Source organism: Poecilia reticulata, chromosome 12 (genome assembly GCF_904066995.2).
Source record: "Poecilia reticulata chromosome 12, P_reticulata-male-v2, whole genome shotgun sequence".
NCBI classification, from domain to species: domain Eukaryota; kingdom Metazoa; phylum Chordata; class Actinopteri; order Cyprinodontiformes; family Poeciliidae; genus Poecilia; species Poecilia reticulata.
In genome coordinates, this window is record NC_088841.1 from 6,749,538 (window position 1) to 6,769,308 (window position 19,771).

At 39.0% G+C, this 19,771-nt stretch overlaps 1 protein-coding gene across 2 annotated transcripts in view; it reads right to left on the reverse strand.

Moving 5' to 3' along the window:
- The window catches only part of LOC103473501 (netrin receptor UNC5D-like), a 230,104-nt gene that overhangs the window by 104,938 nt on the left and 105,395 nt on the right, over positions 1-19,771 (reverse strand). For both annotated transcript variants that reach the window (XM_081614107.1, XM_081614106.1), the window contains exon 2: positions 497-703. In XM_081614107.1, the coding sequence (XP_081470233.1) occupies positions 497-703 (207 nt within the window). The remainder of the gene's footprint in view (positions 1-496; positions 704-19,771) is intronic.

The following is a 19,771-nucleotide window of genomic DNA, read 5'->3' on the forward strand; positions in this document are numbered from 1 at the left end:
GATGGCCATAGAGGACAATATTTATCAAAGTAATTCAGCGGTTGGGAATGAGCATGAAAGTGGATTATACTGTATATGACCGAGAGGGGTGCAGACCCCACTGCTAGTCTATGGGTTGTTTACTTCAGTGTGAGTCTGCTGGGTGACTCATGTCCCTTATTGGTGGATTTAACATCAGACATGTAGGCATATTGTGAAGCACTTGCAGAAGTTTCACAGTGAATGCTGTGAGAACTGCTGGAAGAGAATGTGAACAGTAGAGACCGACCTGCAGCAGACAGTGGTGCTTCCAAATGCACAGTAAATTAATTTAACCCTGCAAGCTCTTGGCTACTTTTTGCTCTTACATTCCCCACAAATGAAATGCCAAATAAAGGACAGCGTCAGGCTTTTTTCATTTTGTATAGTGGACACTATGCATCAACCAGCCAATTCCTACATGGCAGTCTTGCTTGTCCTTGACACATGCATCATGTGTTCATTAAGGTTAAAGTACCTGTCACGACATCAGTGTGCTCTTGGGATATGTGCTGGCTCTGGTGGACCCATTCACCGTTGCACTTGAAGAAGATTTGGAGAGCGGGCCGGGCCTGACACCTGAGCTTGATGGGGTTGCTCTTGATGATGTAGGCATCGACAGGCTCCTCCAAGAAGCGCGGCAGGGTCCCCGACTGGCCATGTTGCAGGGCTTCACTTCTGGGACCTGGAGTGGGGAAAATATGAAAAGAAGAGACGAGTGAAACAGAGTCCATAAACAAAATGCATCGGATGTTATGCTTGTTTATTTCTGGCAGTAAAACAACTGGTTTCAGACATGTTTTTTTAAAACAATGAAGTTTTCTAAAACCATGAAGTTATCTTTTGATGAAGCAGTATTACAGTCCAGAACTAGTTTGAGCAGTTTTGCAAATTTACCATTTTTATTTCTCGCTGTAATTGTGTAGTTCTGTCCCTCAAAAGGCCTCCACAGTCACAAGATCTCAGTCCAATAGAGCGCATTCACAGCGTGGGCAGAACAAGAGATTTGCACCAAGGATGTGCAGCCATCAACAGCTACAAGACAACTACTCTTCCCACTGAACCACAGTTGCCCCAAAGGTGACCTGCTTTCTCTATTGGTTTGAAGTCAGGACTTTGTGCATCCCAGTCAACTTCCTCCACACAAAACTCACACATCTATGTCCCTAAACGAAGCACACAATTTTGGATATTTCTCCAAATGACTCCGAAAGTTTTTTCTTGTTTGTATTTTTTTTTTTTTTAAGATTTTTTTGGCTCTAGTGGCCTTTATTTAATAGTTAATTGACAGGAAAGTGGGTAATGAGAAGGGGGAAGACATGCAGCAAAGGTCGCTAAGGCCAGGAATCAAACCTGCGACAGCTGCGTGCGTCAAGGACTAAGGCCTCCATATGTGGGTTGTGCTTAACCCCTGCGCCACCACAGCACACCCCAACTCCGAAAGTTTTGACAAAACAAAGTCCGGCGCCTTGTTTTATCCACTGATGCACAGACATTTCAAAACTGAAAATTGTAATTTGGAGATTGTTCTAAACCTCTTTGCTACAGCATTAAGTGCTCCTTTCACTAAAAGTAAGGATTCAAGTCTTTCCCTTGACAAATGGTGCCAAGCCAACATCTCCATCAAAATTCACACTATTAGTAACTTCCAAACAAAGACTTGTTCATCGTATTGTCAGACAGAGGGCACATTCACTCCAGCCTTGTTCAGTCCACTTTAATCAGATTCTAGTTTGTTTGCCTAGAAAGTCTGGTACGTTTGGGGAGGTGTAAATGTGCCATCGCACGCTGATGCAGACCAAAAAAAAAGGAATTCTGATTTGCCTAAAAATCCAGGTCCCAGTTTGGTTGAAGTGAACTCTGGTATGGTTCAAATACATATGTGAAGGCCAAGCAGACTGGAGACCTCTTCAAAAGCGGGAAGCAGACTATAGCGCAAGGCATTCTGGTTGAATAATAACCAAAACAAACTTGTGAGTTTATTGTTAGCTGGAGAAATTGCTCATGGTCTTTTACGAACAACAAAAGAGAAATCCTACAACCACTAAAATCTTACTCTGCCCTATTTTTGTTTACATTTCACAAAGAAAGAAGTTGCACTCATGTCTACATCAGATATTTTCTTGTCTCTTACTTCAGTGGTTCTTGGTGAAGCCCCACCACATGTGAGGGAGGAACAGGTTTTTCAAGGATTTGGATCATTTGACACAAAGCAGTGTGAAAGAGAACAGCAGCAACACCAGTTGAAAACGTAACAAATGTTGCAATTTTTGTCCCCAATCGAACTGTCTCTACTGGACTATCAGGTGTAAAAAAAACCCAGAGAGGCATGATTGATAGAGTCCAGTGGTGCCAGGCTTCACTTAATTGCATCTGAGGTTTGACATTGCACTTGGTGATGTAAGGTATGATGCACCTCCTTGGCAATTTTTCTTTTTCTTTTTTTTTATCAAACTCTTTACCTATTGCTCTCGCTGTAATCTGAAAGGACTGAAGCTATTGACTGCACACAGTTGGTGATTCAGCATTCGCTTTTCCCAGTATGTAATGACGGCACACAGAGAAGTCAAAGGAGTTTGTAGTTGCAAGAACATTTCACAAAGGAGTTTATTCCTCAGGTGCCATCTTATCACATGACCTTGCCTTAAGTTACAGAACTTCTTACAGCCATCTTTCTGTTCAAGAGTTTGTAGAAGCATTTTACATGACACGGCGCCTCTGGCCATGAAAGTGATTGCAACAAATAAATTCAATGATTTGGATGGGTGTCTCAATACATATGGTGTGCTACTTGCATATGAAGCATAAATGTATTACACTTGAAATGTAGCATCCTCCCGAATACTGCATCAAAGTGGTCCTTTGAAACTGCAATAGTGGGCATATCATTAAGATGACGACTGTGATTTTATACATCGTGCAGCTCTATGTTTGCAGTGATGAACACATTCCCATTTAAAGCGAAGGTCGATCTACATCCATAAACAACGCTTTGATCTCAGACGTCGGTCCTCACTAAAAACCGTTACTTCAGTGGAGGAACTCGCAGACAAGGTGCTGGCTGCACATTAACAGTCATTACTCCCTCCTTCCTCTGCCTGTTTGAGGGCTGTTTCAGTCGGCGCACGTTTTTGCTGCTTCTGAGTCCCACAACTGTAATTATACTCTGACTAATCCGCTAGTTTGGTGGAACATCTTTCATGCAAGTGTGAAGAGTTTATTGAGGCAAACCATCCCATATGCTCTCACCTCCCCACTGCACACTCCATGTTTCCCCACAGTGGTGGTTGTACCTCTGAAAAGCCCATCAGGATTAGGGAACCCACTCTCTCATTTTCTTCTGCCTCCCAGCCCCCCTCTCCAGCTAATCCCATCCTCCTACCTTTCCTGGCTGGATGTCTCCTGATGGAGGGAAATAGATAAAAGACTCTCTGCGATTCCCCGACTGTGAAAATCACAGAACTTGCTCGCTGTTCGTCTACCCCTCTGTGGGACGCGTTCGCATTCTCTGCCGCGTTCGTGGAACGGGAGCTGAACAAAGAGACATGCTTTTAATTTCAAAATGTCTAGCCCCAGGCAAGCTTTTCTTGTATGGAGTGCTCCTCTTTGTTTTGCACGGGCAGAACTGACACGGTGTGTTTGTGTTTGGATGGATGCAAAACACAGACGTGACTTTGCATCGAGGCGACGATAGATGAGAACAGGAACACCCATACACAAAGGCCGTCAATCCTAGTTAAAGCCGTTCGCAATTATGACAAATGATAAATGATGGGTCCCATGTTATTCTGGCCTACCAACAGGAAAGTTAAACACCGGTGACTATTACAACCAATATCGATATCAACATTAGAGATGATTTCAGATTTTGTTGCCGTTAGCAGTCGGTTCACTGCTCTGATTTTTCTCTTCCATTTAGCCGCTGGGATGTTTCGCGGCAGACAGATTAAGAGAGACACATGAAAGGAAACTGGTGCCATTTAACCCCGGGCTGGTGTCGGCATGTGCAGCTTACAAGCACTTAACTGTCCCTGGAAACTGCATAACATTGTCTCCGGTCATGAAATTGATTAATATAAATCACAAACAGCAGCGCGACGCTGCGGCGGCAATATTTATGTTGCGGCGTACTATTTTAAACCATACTGTGATAAGGCTCCGTGGAGCAGTTTTGTGAAGAAGTGTGATGCCGCTTGACATTCTCACAACATTCTCTCATTTACATCCTGGGGTTGGTGCAGGGCGGTTATTGGTTCATCTCACCACAATATGTTTCCCCACCGCCGTTCAGGAGACCGCTGAGGCCTGTGCTTCACAGTTTTCAGAATGATCTACAACCAATGCTTCCGTCTGGCAATAACACATAAGGGGCACAGATACATTTAGCCAACTCAGAGAGAAAACAACATATCACTGCCAAAGGGCTGAGTGATGGCTCTATTTTCTTTCCCTTTCTCTGCCTCTGTGTCTGCCTTGCACATAAAGGCTTCTACAGGAAATACACGCCAGTCGTGAAGCAACTTGTCAGGGAGCGGGCGTGTTTCTGCCAGATGGAGCAAACACTCGATCTCTTTAACATGCTAAATTAAAGTCAGGGAAACTCAGTGACGTAAATGTATTTCATTAAAGGGGGATACAGGTACGTGGTGCCATTTTATACCACTTTATTTTATCAAATAACTATGTTGCCTTGAGTCATTATGAAAAGGCTATCTGTCAAAACAACTTCAAAGAAATTTGACTTCAAATCATAGCAGTATCCGATGCCTCGAAATTGGCCACTGTCTCTAACCTTTCAGACTCTCTGCCTTCAGCAACAACGCCTCTCCATGCCGTCCTCTGGTGCAGTTTACAAGCGTTATAGTTCTCAGCAGACCTGCAGCTTGACCAGATGTTTGGTAATTACTGCTGCTAGTCTGGAGGAGCTACTTTGGGTAAATAGGCACCGCTTTGTATGACCGTGCTTTAAAGACATTATGACATAATATGAAGCTTAAAAAAAGCAGATTTTGCATATTAATGGAAATACCTTTACATGTAATTTTACCAGTGGTGGGAAGTAACGAAGTACAAGTACTTCGTTACTGTACTTAAGTACAATTTTCGTGTATCTGTACTTTACTTAAGTAGATTTAATAATGTATACTTTCTACTTTTACTCCACTACATTTTACAGTAAGTATCTGTACTTTCTACTTCACTACATTTCTACAAAAGTATCTCGTTACTCGTTACATCCAAGTCTCGTTGCTCTTTTTTTCCATTAAAATGTGAAGTTCAGGGTCTTAAGGTGGCGCCGTAAAATCCAAGCAATAACGTGACTTAGTGTCTGTTGTCACCCATCGGCTCCACCTTTACTCGCACGCGAAGCTCCAAGACATGCGCAGTGGTTTCCTCTGAGCGTCAGTAATATAATAGTACGGAAGCGCTACATAAATCACAAGATATGGCGACATGTAAAATCAGCAGCGCTTCGCTTTCACAGACGGTGGAACTTTGTCCAATTTTTAGCGTCACTTGGAAGGAAAGCTTAAAGAAAGGTAAGATCTGTGGACGTGATGCTAGCAAAGCTAGCTGTACAGAGACACATGTTGCATCTGCGATGACTGACATGTCGCATATATGGGACAACGCTGTGACCAAAGTGCAATATTGTAATATGACATTCATGGACGATCCGATTCTTCTGGACGGGTCTTGACTAAGTCCTATAGTGCTGAAGCCTCACTGAGAGCCGTTCTTTGTTCTTGTAATGCTCTGCGTAGACTGCAGTAGCTATTTTATTTCATTAAAATATCTTTATATTTAATTGGTGAATAAATAAAACAAGAACATAAGAACACAGAACATGCTCATTGCTCTTTGTTTTCGTCACCTGTCATGGTGGCAGACGTTGCAGCAGGAGGGAGGATGAGAACAGTCACGGTGCTCCTCCTGCTTGGTTACTTCTTGCTTATTGGGCCTTGGACAGTGTTCATAGTTGAGCGTTGTTAATTGCAATGGTGCAGACAATTATTATTTCTGACATTGGCAATATGGGCAACCGCACAGGGCGTTATTTTTTTAGGGATGGCAGGAGACCTCTGTGTATTGTGGCACAGAGATGAAAGCAAAACAGAATGAAGAAGAGTTTGAATTGTCACTGGTTAAATTTATTTCAGCTCTAAGTGTTTAATATCTAGGTGTTTTTATGGGAAAGTAAATCTTTCAGATCAATTTGAGAAGCAATTTTGATAGGTGCACTAAATTTTATTGTCATGTCAGGTGCTGGTTTTGATTTGGTCTTGGGTTCAGTGGTCCAGACTACAACTCTGCTACGTGGCTCCTTGGTTCCATGTCCTCCTCTGCCAGTTGGATTTCTTTCAAAATAAATGTGTGGCAAAAAAAGTGAAGTTCATGTTATGTTAGGACAGGAGACGAGATGTTTCCATCCCTGAAATTATGATGCATAGAATCATATATCTAAGTCTAAACTATGTTACAGAATAAACACAATAAAAACATGCTTTATCTGTGGCATATGATCATATGATCGGTACACTTAATGATATTAGCGATTAGGTAATGCATTCAGCAAGTACTTTTACTTTTAATACTTAAGTATTTTTAAAAACCTGTACTTTTTTACTTTTACTTAAGTAAAATGTAAATGTGGTACTTTGACTTTTACTTGAGTACATTTTTGTCTGTGTATTTGTACTTTTACTTAAGTACATTTTTTGAGTACTTTCTCCACCACTGAATTTTACGTTGTCCTGTGTAAAATCAAAAGTATTTATTAGATTTGCTCAACATCCTTCAATTTTATCAAGCTTGTATTTAATAAAACAGAACAACTGGAACATTATTGTGGAGAGGAATGAAATTTAGATTGTCAACTTGTATTCAAAGTTTTGAACAACTATTCAAGTTTGAGCTCTGAAAGTATCGGTCAACTAAGATGACGACTATTTAGATATAGTTGTCATCTTAAAGCACATATGTCAAAGTCAAGGCCCGCGGGCCACATCCGGCCCGCAAATCAATTATCTATGGCCCCCTGAATGATATTTAATTACTATGAGAACCGGCCCGCAAGCCAGAGCCGCCCGCTCGTGTTTTGCCTGCAAACACTACATTTCCCATAATGCAACGGTAGCCCGCGAAGTGACTACAGCGCGCCCAAACGGCTTCATTATTCATCAGCTCAGAGCCTCACCCCGAACATTGATGAACTTGTACAAAAGATGAGACACCTCCAAGTATCAGGCTCAGCCTCAGATAAGTGAGCATCACAGAGCAGTAACGTATTTTCAGTTTATAAGTTTCAGTTAAATTTTTACATTTGTTTCTACAAAACGTGATTTTTCTTTGAATGAAGTATTGTTTTGTCTGTGTGCCATATATTTTTGTATTTTATTTTATTTTATTGTATTTATTTTTCAGTTGAATGGATTCAGGTAAAATTGCAGATAAGAGCCATGAGAAAGAATACAACTGATATGATTTATTTTTTTACTTTACTATTTGAAAGCAGTGATCGGTAGAATCATAGAGCAGCACAGTAATGCATTTTCAGTTTATAATGCATGCACTTTGATTTATGCATCTATCTTGATATTAAGAAACATATTTTGTTTTTAAAAACAATTAAATTTGTTGCTGTTTGCCTCTTGAAAAATGTTTTCCCTTGAAGTTACTGACAGAGCCATAACAAAATATTGCTTTATTCATTTAATCGTTAAATAATATACACTGTGTTAGGTCTTGGTTCAATAGGCTATGTGCAATCATTTCAATATGTTTTAATAAACATTAAACCAGTCCGGCCCTCGGCTTGTAGCAAATTTGTTTTTTTGGCCCTCTGTGTATTTGACTTTGACATCCCTGTCTTAAAGTGACTGACGTTGATGAGATAATCAGTCAAGAGTACTGGAGGATCTGGAGGCACACAGAGCTCAGGTGAGGTAAATTGTCTATAGGATTAATATTAGTCAGACACTCAACAAATATGACATTTATGGGAAACTGGAATGAAAGTCAGTGCTGAAAGGAAACCATGAGAATCCAGTTTTTCAGTCACAAATCTAACCTAATCCTGGTTGTGACCAGGGTTGTTACTGTTATGTTAAGAAAACTGAGTAATTCAACAAATAAAAAGCAGAAATGTTGGCTTCTGGATGTTTTAACCAGGTAGAGACCTGCAGCTGTAACTGTACGCAGAGGTTTGCTACTACCACAAAAAAGACATTCTGATAATAAAAACTATATTTTGTTGTCGAAATGTGACAAAATGTTCAATGTGTAAGCTAGTTTTGCAGTGTATCGTGGGAACAGTTCAGAGAAAAATAGTTTTAGCCGCCCCTTCTTTGTATTAGAAATCACCTCTTCAACATTATGTGCTGTTTGTAATATTTGATTAAGTTTTATAAGTCGTCACATATATTGAGAAGGTCTGGTGCTGCGGACAGAACCGTTTACGACTTGCGGTATTTCTGTCTTGAAAATCTGCAGAATGTGACTGGCGTAATTTCCTGTAGTAATTTCCAGCATTTTGCTTCATTACCTTTATAAATCTTTCACCGTTAAACGTCTCTTCACACATTCACGGCGTATCTATGAGGTGTGCAGTTACCGACCCGTTCTGAATGCAGGAACCACCAAGACGGCCTCTGTCTTCTTTAGCCTGAAGGACGAATTGTCAATGAATTATAAAGTAAGTGTTAAATTTTGAATCGTCTGTCTTCCTCCTGCAGTACATAATATCCAGAGTAGGTCTGAAATTCAGAGAGGATACCTGATCGATCAACCGAGCAAACCACCAGTAAAAACAGGAAGGGAAAAAAAAAAAAAAATGGAAAACATTTTTCGACATGTACAACTCATGTCAGGTTTGTGCTGCCTTAGACAGAATGTGGATTGTGCTGCAACAAGGACAGCCTGGTGGATAAAGTGTACAATCAGACAGTATAGCATTAATTCTGCACACATTATAGAGTCCTATTTGGCAATAAAATAGCGACAGATGAATAATTTCCAACAATGCAATGACACAAAATCTGAATTTTTGACGTTTCTGTGAGCAACATTTAAGTTGGTAAATAACAGAATTTATTGTTTTATTGTGCTAAACTGAAAACCAATTAATGAAGCACTGACAATGCACAATTAGAACAAAAATGTATGCAGAAAAGCAGAACAGAGTTACATGGTGAAGTATATTTGCCTATTGTACCAGATTTCGAAATATCTTAAAAAAATGCATCCTTCAGAAACAATTCCAAGCAACTCAATCCTATGGTAAACAGTACTTTACATATTATACATGTGAAAGTAATACTAATAGTTTTAATAAATTCCCAAGACCTGTGATTTGCAGAAGACGTAAATGAAAGCCACTGATGACTGCTGCCTTACATCTTAGAGCAACTTTAGAACAAGTTGGAAAGAGGAACAAAGACTTCAGTCATCTGGCGTTTCATTCATAGCTTGAAAATCAGCAGCTGATCTTGGCTCTGCTGACGGGATTCGGTTTGCACCAGAAATCAAAGCGGAGCAGAACAACTCGTGGGAGAATACCTGAGCTATGGTTGGGTGAAATGTACTAGGGATGGATGTTCTACTTTTCTCCATGCCTGTCAATGTTTCTCTTTAGAGCTGTGAGATGAATCCAGTGTACACTGGTGTAATTTGTGAAAATATGAGTTCTGGAGCCATGATCCTGGGTTACGTAAACTATCTAAAGGTTCAGGAAGTTTACTGAATGTGTAAAAAAAGAACCCAAAGTAATCCATATTAAACATTTGCTATGACCCATCTCAAGTGTTGAGATTTGAAAATCTAATATTGTCTCATTGAGGAATTTGGATTTACAACTTTATTACACTCACGTCATTATAAGGTCAACATTCAAACCAGACCTGCTCTGATCCCTTCCAAGAGAATTTATGAGGATAGAAAAATGTTCCCGTTTGCTTTTGAACCTACAGTAACCGATGAATTACACTTTAGTTCGGTTGTTTGCAGGTTTACTCTGTGAGTGTCAGCAATTTATTTGCCTCTTTGCAGTACATTATTGTAATTAATCTGATCTGAAGAGAACAGAGGACAAATTCAAAATGAAATATTCACAAATGATAGACTAATTGTGCCTTTGATATTCCTTCCTGCATTACTTCCGCTGCATGTTAAACTTGTGTCAAGAAGAACCAGAGGCGTTGTGACTTCTTAATACATCTGTTCACACAGCAGGCAAACTAAGGTTAAAATGACAACAGTTTTCCTACTAGAAGTCAGATTGGTGTCAAGCAATGCAAATGTAAATATCCAGAGCAAGATATGAGATCATTTGTTCCTCTTCCTGTATTTCAGCAACTTATGCACATTTTAAACTTGTTTCTTTTTTTTGGCATCAAATCAGAGTTGAACTTTTCCAAAACGTTTTCTGTTTTATGCTACACATTAGTGATGGTTCTACACAAATGTAGAGCAGGATAGAAAAAATTAACAAAAATGCTGAATGCTAGGTTTCTTTTCACTTCTTTAAAAATGCCAAGTAGCTGAAGATTTCTATAGAAGCAGAATCTTATTTTGTCAGCTCACAAATTCACCTTCGGTAAAGAATTTAATAAATGACCCGTTTTACCTAAATAGATCACGAGCCAAATTAAATTGCCCTAATCTGTCACGGCATGAAAACACAACTAAATTACTTCTTAAAATGTTTTATTTTTAAGCAATAGCTTTATCTTTACATTTAATAAAAGTCAAACCATAAATACATATTTTCTACCTTTCAGTTTTAGTTGTGCCTAATAAAAAGACAATGCTTTGTATTCTGATGTAATGTGTTGTTGCTTGTTTCATATTCTTTACTGAAATGCGTTTTTATGGTGCAAAGCACTTTGAAATGTACTACAACAATAACCTTGTCTTGATTTTGCATGAGAATAGCTTTGGGATGTGATTGATGATTGTTTTTTTGTTCCTGTGTGAAGTGAATGTCTTTGCACTAATTTAGGCAAACTGAAAGTGCGTGAGCAAAAAAAAAAAAGAAAAAAAAGAGAAAAGTTTTTGTAACTTTATTTGTGAGTCTCTTTGCTCTCAGGGTGGTGATTCCCTCCAGTTTTTAATAGCTTAATATATGCCAAGATTTTATAGCATGAAGAATAACGAGAGGGAAAGTTGTCAGCAGCAGAAAAACAGAACTTTTCATTTTGCCCTGGATCATCCTCCTGTGTGATTATTTCCACACCATCACATAATGGAGTTATACCTGCCTTTAATACTATATTTAAATAAATTGTTGTTGTTGTATCAACCTTCCAGACATCTCAGATCTTCTGGTTCTGGTCTGATCTGAACCAGAACATGGAGAAGAACCTTTCATCTTCTATCCACTACAAATCTGGAACAAACATCCAGATTTAAATCTAGACTAAAGATCCACCTGTTGCTTTTGAGACATAATAAATGAAACGCTGACCAACATTTTCACGTGTAACAACGGCACTTGGCAAAATGTAAACTTTACTGGTTTTCTCAATTGTTCATTGTGTGGTTTATTCAATGACTTTGTATTGTTGTGTTTTTATGATAAGCACTTTGAACAGCCTTGTTGTTGAAATGTGCTGTACAAATAAACTTGATTGATTGATTGATGTATAGTATAAAAGGCAGGGAACCCCCACTTATCCCAACAACCACACAAGAGCATTATGTATCATGGAGTTGTGCTTCGACATGGATTAAACAAATTATTTAATAACTTGCTGAGTTTCCCCAATTAAGAATCAGCACCAAAATTATTATAATTTTTTTAACCATAGTAACATTTCCCTACCAGGTTTAAGAAATGAGGAGTACAACTTCCTGTTGAAACAGAGACCTATTTGAAGATCTGCTATTCGTTATAGTCACCTTGTTGTCAACGGCGACTTTTATAAAGTGTGTCCGTGTAAATACACAAATTAATACAGCTTGGCAGTGGTCAACACTGCATTAATTACATACACCCAAATGAGGTGGGCCCCTCATAGGCAGAATCGACATTAATTCGTGCAGCAGATGGATGGGCCAGTCTGAGGAGTAGAGGTGAAGCTAACAGAGGAGGTGGGGGTGGCAGGAGATTGCCGAAGCAGATGATAGGTGGGTGTTGAGGATAGTGAGAAGCGCTGGGGGAGCATCTGTTCAGATCATACGTGTCCACGGCAAGAAGGTAGAGAGAAAAAAAATGCATTAATTCAGAAAATCTTCAAACACGTTGAATGTAAAATAAGTACAGTCCCATCATCAGGGAAGCACATTCAAAGAAATATCTAAAAATGGAATTACTTCACATTCTAACAACAGACTCAATGCTGTGTTTAAACATGACTATGTGGGTCATGTTTAATGTTCGTCACCCAAGCACATCAGGCTCTTCCCACCCAACAAGCAGATGGTGTTTGCATCTCCTGGATGTACACAAACGCTCTCCAACGAATGAGGTGTGTGTGAAACTTCCACACAGTTCCATTTCCTCCTTGTTGTTAAGCAAAGCTTTTCTGTAACTCAAGACAACAAGAAACACCTTAAGATCTAAATCTCCAGTCCAACATATGATGTCTGTTCTGCAGGAGCACATGTCCGCTGTGACTCCCAGTCTCTTTAAAAACAACAACAACAACAAAAAAAAACAGCCTGGTCTCAACAGAAAGAGATGCAAGAGCGGTTTGTTCAAATATTGATGTGAAACCTCTCATCTGTCATCCCAGAAAGCAACACACACACACACGCACCCCTACACGCACACGCACGCACACACACACCAGCACATTTGACGCTTGCGCTGACTGCATGTGTGCCACGACTCGAGCATTCCCAAGCAGAGACAGTTTTCCCGAAACACATGCCAGATGTCCAATCAAAACAAAAATAAACAAATGTTGACTCTGCCCTGATTCTCTGTTCCCCCATTTATGCAACTTCTTTCCCCCTTGTGTTCACCCACCAAACTTTTTTTTTTCTAAGTAAAACCTTATCATTAATACCAAAGTTAGACTTTGTTCTCATCCATTTTATGGATCATCTAAACTTATGTTCTTGGTAAGTCTGGAGGAGCTAAAGAGAGCCACACTTTTTTGTAGAAAACTTGTTTCGACTCCAAAAGACAAACTTGGACCCTGAACACAAAGAGCCAGAGCTGGAACAGTTTAGATCAAAGCCTTTTCATAGGCTGGTCAAAATTATTTTCTTTGTAATTGTTCATTACTGTAAATAAAATTTGGCAGTAAGGGTTAGACCTGAAGGTAAACGATGAGATAGCTTAATATATGCCAAGATTTTATAGCACGAAGAATAACATGTTATATTATGTGAGATATGCATCCTGGTCTCAAATATGTATCTAATTGTTTATAAGCCTTGTGATGTGCCACTATCCTTTAGCCTTCAAATTCTAAATATTTTTCAAGACCATGCAATTCAGGCAACACCCCGAGTCATGGAAATTGATGCCAAGGACACAAATGATAATAATAAAAAATGATTCAAAGGCATTGTTTAAAGCAATTTTTGTTTTTCGGCCTTTACTAATTTTTCAGAAACTGCCAATTTGCTCCGACAAGACGCCTGCTACAAATAATTAGTTAAAAAAACAAAAACAACAAAAACTCCCATCTGTGAATCCCTGTAGGCCTTCTAATGCAGTCCATGGGAACTCACTGTGCCAAGGTGGAATCAAATAATAGGGCCCTTAAAATGTCTCCTGGGTTGCTTCCTGTGGCTGGAGGAGTTTTGTTGCAATCTGAAGCGCCACAGTAAAAAAAAGAAAAAAAAAGTTGGGGGTTAATTTGTAAAAAAAAAACAAAAAAACAGCAATAATTGCATCTGTTTTGGCCAGAATGTATTCAGAGGTCAGGATTAATTAGCCCATATGCTAATGTTGTATAATTGGATTTGCAAACTTAGCTGTTTATTTATTTTTTTCTAATAAAGTATTGTGACCTGGTTTGCTTCGTGTTGTCATGACTCCATAAAATCCCTCTATGAATTCATATTCTTCTTCTCTAAAAAGCAACAGCAAAAACATGTTTGTTTCCAAAAAAACATGCTACTGTCTTTTGTTTTGTTTTTTTCCCGCTGTGTGGATATACTATTAAGCATGCACGCAGCCTTAGTTCGTGTGTGTGTGTACAGTTTGTGTGTACGGCATACAAACACCCAGGTGGTATATGTGTCTTCATCGGTGTTGTGACAGCCTGCCAGCCTGGTTTTGGCAGCTGAGAGATAGTGCTTCCCTCAGCTCTCCTGATAATCAAAGAGTAAACATGCTGAAGCAAAAGTGGGTTACCTGGATGTCAAACTGACAAAAAAACCTCTATAATATCAACCACCCTTCTATAGGACGTGTTCACTCTCAGATTGATATTAAGAGGGAAAACAACTTATCCCAATAAATGGCACATGCATTTGCATATGCCTTTCGTGTTCAGTATGTCGATGATCCGTCTCCAAGACTTTTCCGCCACTAACTCACACGAGGAAAGGTAGCTAAAAAATACAGTATTATAAGCTACGGACTCGTGTATTTCTTTTTCAGAGTGTGAAGATAATCCCTTTCAGATCCGGCCAAAAATCTCAACTTGGCTTTTCTTCACTGAAAAATGCTTTGTCATCAATAGAAAGAGCCGCACCGCGTTGGATAAAAGCTCTGTTCTCACATGTGACAGTTATGACTGAACTACTTTTTAGGTTGCTGTTTTTTTCTATTAGAAATACATCAATATAGGAATAACGGTCTGAAAAATGATGTGTTCATTCAATCTTTATACTGTTTCCTTTGAAAAGCAAAAGCTGGCAGAAGTTGGATGGATGGAGTGGATGGTGTCATACTTAGTTCTTGACTTATAAGGACTCTGGATTTGCTAAAGGACTGCACAATTAGAAAAAAAAAAGTTGTTTGGATTTGGATTAGCTAGAAATAAATACAAATATGGTAAGACCATGATATATTGAGGAAAAATACATTCTAAATAATCTAGGTCTCCAAAAAGTACTTATCTCCTTTAACACTTTCACACTTTGTCTCATTAAAAAGCATCAAACTCACTGGGATTCTATTATGAGACCACAAAATACATAATTATGATGCAGAAGGAAGAAAACAAATGGTTTTCAAATTCTTACTATAAAAATTAGAAGTGTGGCACGCATCTATATTTTTAAACTCTTTCTTTTAATTTTGAAAAAAGTCATCTACATGCATGCTGGTGTTGAGAATAAAAAATTCTGTGTTTTCCTTCTATCTCTGTTACCTAGTTGCTAAGAAATTACATGTTAGGAAATAATTAACATCAACAATAGAGGAGAACCAGGGTGACATGCCAAGCAATCTTCAGACTACTAGACGATGGGATTATATTCCCTCTCTTTGCCCGTATCGCATGACCAGCGCAGTCACTTTTGAGTGATGGCAAACGGAGATACGGTGCGCCTTTATTAACATGTTGTATCCGGCTGAATTATTACTTCATCTATCAAAGCTCCCTCGCTCCACTTTTGCTCTGGCGTCGTTTAGAGCCGCAGCCTCTGTTGACTGGCAGTGATAGCAGACAAAAGAACATAATTGCTTACTTACTCCTTCCCATATAGGCTTTGATTCATTTGATCTTTTCTGACAGAGAAGAGACAGCGACATAATTAGAAGCATTGTGTGGCGCATACGACTTTGGCTGCGATCACGCTGGCATCCTGACAGCTCTCTCTAATGTGAGTGCACTTTGTAAGGAGTCTTCATAAATAAGTAAGATTCCAGAAAACAATCCTCCCAATAACAGTTTTTTTTTTTCCCTCACTCAATCACTTTTCCTGAGAGCTTTGACTGTGACCACAGATGCGAGTGGGACTTTATTATTAAATGGATTTATGAATAAATTACAGCTGTGTGGCCCTTATTCGAGGGGAAGTCTGAAGTATCAAAATTTATTTCCATGAAAGCAGTTTTGCATTATTAATAAATGTTTGGCAGTGGGGGGAAAAAATGTGGTACATTAAAAAACTTAAGTCTTCAGCAAAAGACTTGGGGGAAACTCATCCTGTTTTGTCATTAATAATCATTTGGTATAATGTGCTAGATTGATAGTGGAAGGCAGCATATTGTTGAATTGTTCGCCTTTTAATTTCCATTTAAAACTTAAAGGCGACACGTTAAAGTTAGCGTATCTTAGTTCAACTTTTCTGCTTCTTTTACAAAGAACTTGAGAGAGTAAACACTCCAGCTCTTGGCCTCATGTTAAATGTTTTTATGTGTTCTGGGTTTTAAATGCAAAAATGTTATTTGGCAAAGAGAAGGCATTCTTCAAAGTGATGCACTATTTTCTCTAAATGTGCTACAATATGAAATGCTAAAGTCTCTATATACACTTTTACCTTAGGGATGATCACACACCAATCCTAAATTTAAAAAATGTGAAAAAAAATGTTTGCCCTCTGATTGGTATGACAGTCCATAGCAACTATCAGAACTGAATGGTTGTTTTGGACCTGAGTGCAGTTGCCCCCCCAGACCCCAAAATCCTTCAAATCAGACAAAAATGGTGTCAAACGTTTGTGTTGGATTGTGCCGCTATCATTTTAAAGATATTAAGAAATCTTTCCAGAGGTCATGAAAGGTCAACCAGGACCCCCTACCTTCTGCAAATCAGACACAATTGGTGTCGGTCACCTTCACTATGTTTATGTAGCAAATCTTTTGTTTGTTTGTGCTGCTTTGACTTTGAAGATATCAATTGGAGTCTAACACCTTACCCCCACTCAACCAAATTTTATAATATCAAAAAAACATCATTAATATTGTCAGTGCCAAAGCAACACAATCAAAACATTTTGCTGCACAAACAATCAAGTTAACTGACACCAGTTTTGTCTGATTTGGATAAGATTGGCCTGTCATGACCTCTGGAAACTTTTCTTAATATCTTTAAAATTTTAGCTGCACAAACCAGCACAAATGTTTGACACCATTTTTGTCTGATTTGAAGAAGGTGGAAGGTGAGGGGTCACCTTCACTCAGGATTAATTTGGATGAGGATCAGTGTTTTGTCACAAACCGATAACCCAACAAGTTCAGCTGATGACCTGCCGTCATGACTGAGTTTTCCCAAACCTCTGCTAAACAGCATACAGGCTATTCATAACGAAACCAAAACATTAACATGAGCTCCAAACTCTACACAGCAGCACTCAAAAAAAATCCCAAACAAACAAAAAAAAACACCACCACGGGACATGAATACAAAGGTCTAAGGGGCTCCACTGAACCACCCACAGCAGGCAACACTGACAAATTCTCAGTAGCAGAGACCACCTGTGTGTTCCTGTGGCGATACACTGCTGCTTTCTCGAAGCGAGTATTAGAGCACTGTGCAGCAGGTGTTTTTTTATGTGGTCCAGGATCAGTGAAAATCCACCGGTGCAGCTGAGGTTCCCTTTGTTATAACTACAGATGTTGACTCACTGTTTTAATGGGACCTGTTTTTGTGTTTATGTCAGATCAATTGAGCTCGCCATTGAAATGTGGCCTTCTTTTTTTTTCAACCTTTGACCTCTAACCAGTGATGCCATTAATGCGTTATTCTAATCTGATAATTTTTTTTTAGTAACGAGGAATCTAAAGCGCGAGTATTTCCAATCCAGTAATCAGATTAAAGTTATTGAAAATATTCAAGTCTGAAAAGGCAACTAAATGACCAAATTTCTTTATTTATTGACTGAAGTTTCAATTTAAAAGTGTATAGGATCTACGACATGATACAGATATAATAATTATAAACACAGTTTGTGATCATTCATTGCATAGTGCTTTCTAAACAAAAGAGCTACTTTCATAATAACTGGTACAAAATGTAATATTGTTATTAAAGAAAGTATTGCAAAATGCATTCAAGGATTTTATTACATTTTGAGTCAATTATCACATAATGTAGTTTTAATGATGTTTCATTGCATTTTGAAGTCAGATTTTATTACATTATTAAATATTGTGATATTATTACATAATACAGTATAACAAGCCCCCTAGTGGAGGATGGAGACACTACCAATCGATCTTGGGTTGAGCCTACTAGCTGATCGCTGATGTTCAGATAATAATTGACATAATTTGAAGAAACATTTGATGTTTCAGCAGTGGCACAGTCAATCTGCCCACTACTGACTTGCCATGATAATTATTTTTAAATTTGAGTAATCAGTTAAGTAATTATGTTACTTTTTTGAAGGCGTCATCAGAAATCAAGTTACTTTTTCAAGGTAACTCTGCCATCACTGCCTCTGACAGGATTTTTCCATCAAGTTCACTAACAAAACCAGGATTCTTCAAAAGGTACGTTAGATTTTTCAAAACACAATTAGGATTTGTGAAATCTACTTCCAACAAACATTTTTTTCTTTCTTTTCTTCCCAAAGAGATCAACCTCTTTTGATGAAAAGAACTGGAAAAAAAAAATACTAAAAACACGAGCCATTCTCTGACTTGTGAAATGAATCATAAACAAACTTTCGTTTCTATAGGAAGAATTATTAATAGGAAGTTTTAAAGTTTAGCTTTAAGGATTTATGAGCGCTTTGAACATTTTCAAAACCTTATCTATCATTTGAAAGGTGCTACAGCTTCAGCCACAATCATGATGACTCATTCAGCTCCATTAGACCCACTTCCATTTTTCCCTCTGAGAATTAAAAAGGATAAAAGAAAAGGGTCTACATAATCCTGCAGTCTGCCATATTTCTTTCTTTTCTTTTTTTTTTCTTTACAGCAAATGGCATAAGGCAAAACCTGACGTTGACAGCATGGGTTGGCTTTGCAGACATACATAATATGTTATAAGTAATTTCAGAAAGAAATACAGAGGCTCCTTGGTATTTAATATTCAGACCGATCAAACATCTGGACAGTGCTCTCCTACGTCCCTCAGCCTTCTTGCATACATGAAAAGGGAACGGCTGCTGAAAAATGCAAGACAGTGTACGACTTTATTCTGCACCTCTTCTTCCACCAAACAACTGTCTCATCTCATCCATGATTTTCTTTAGAGAGCAAAGGACAGAGGTTCAAAGCAGTGCATCACAGCCCAGCCCGCCCCGGTGGAGGTCTTCAAACGTTACTTTTAGCCACCCCAGTGATGCCGCCTGAGTGGATGGTGAGCATGTGAGCCAGCCGAAAAGCCTCGCCGCACTTGGCACCATGCGCGATCAAGATAGCATCAATAATAAACAAGGGAGCGATGTCGAGGTGAAGGTAGTACTTAAATCAGATAGTTTACAGACTTCTGCTGGGCATGTCATCTTCTGTTTTTTTAATGTGATGAGAAACACTCAGCTGTAAAAATATCTCTAACAAGCTCATTCAGCGGCAAGAGGGTATATCTGATTTCTGCCAGAGCAGGCGGCGAAAGGGCCCCGCTTCACTCCGCAATACATAACTGATGAACAATTTTCCATTTTTCCCCCTTAATAAGTTAAGAGTCCCGGCGAGCCGTGCCAAGGATTCCTGATGAATCTTTAACGGAACAGAAACAACCGAGAAAACAACGAGAATTGAAGACTTTTCGGGCTGAACGCCCTCATTTGTCAAGCTTAGATGGACACGGTGGAAGTGTGTCGGGATAATTTCTCTGCCGCCTCTACGCAAACAATGCCTCCCTTCAAAACAGGCGAGCAAACGTTGAACGGGGTGAGCGAGGGACGCTTGGCACCTTGTGCAGCACATCCTCTGCACACAGTGTCCCAGGTT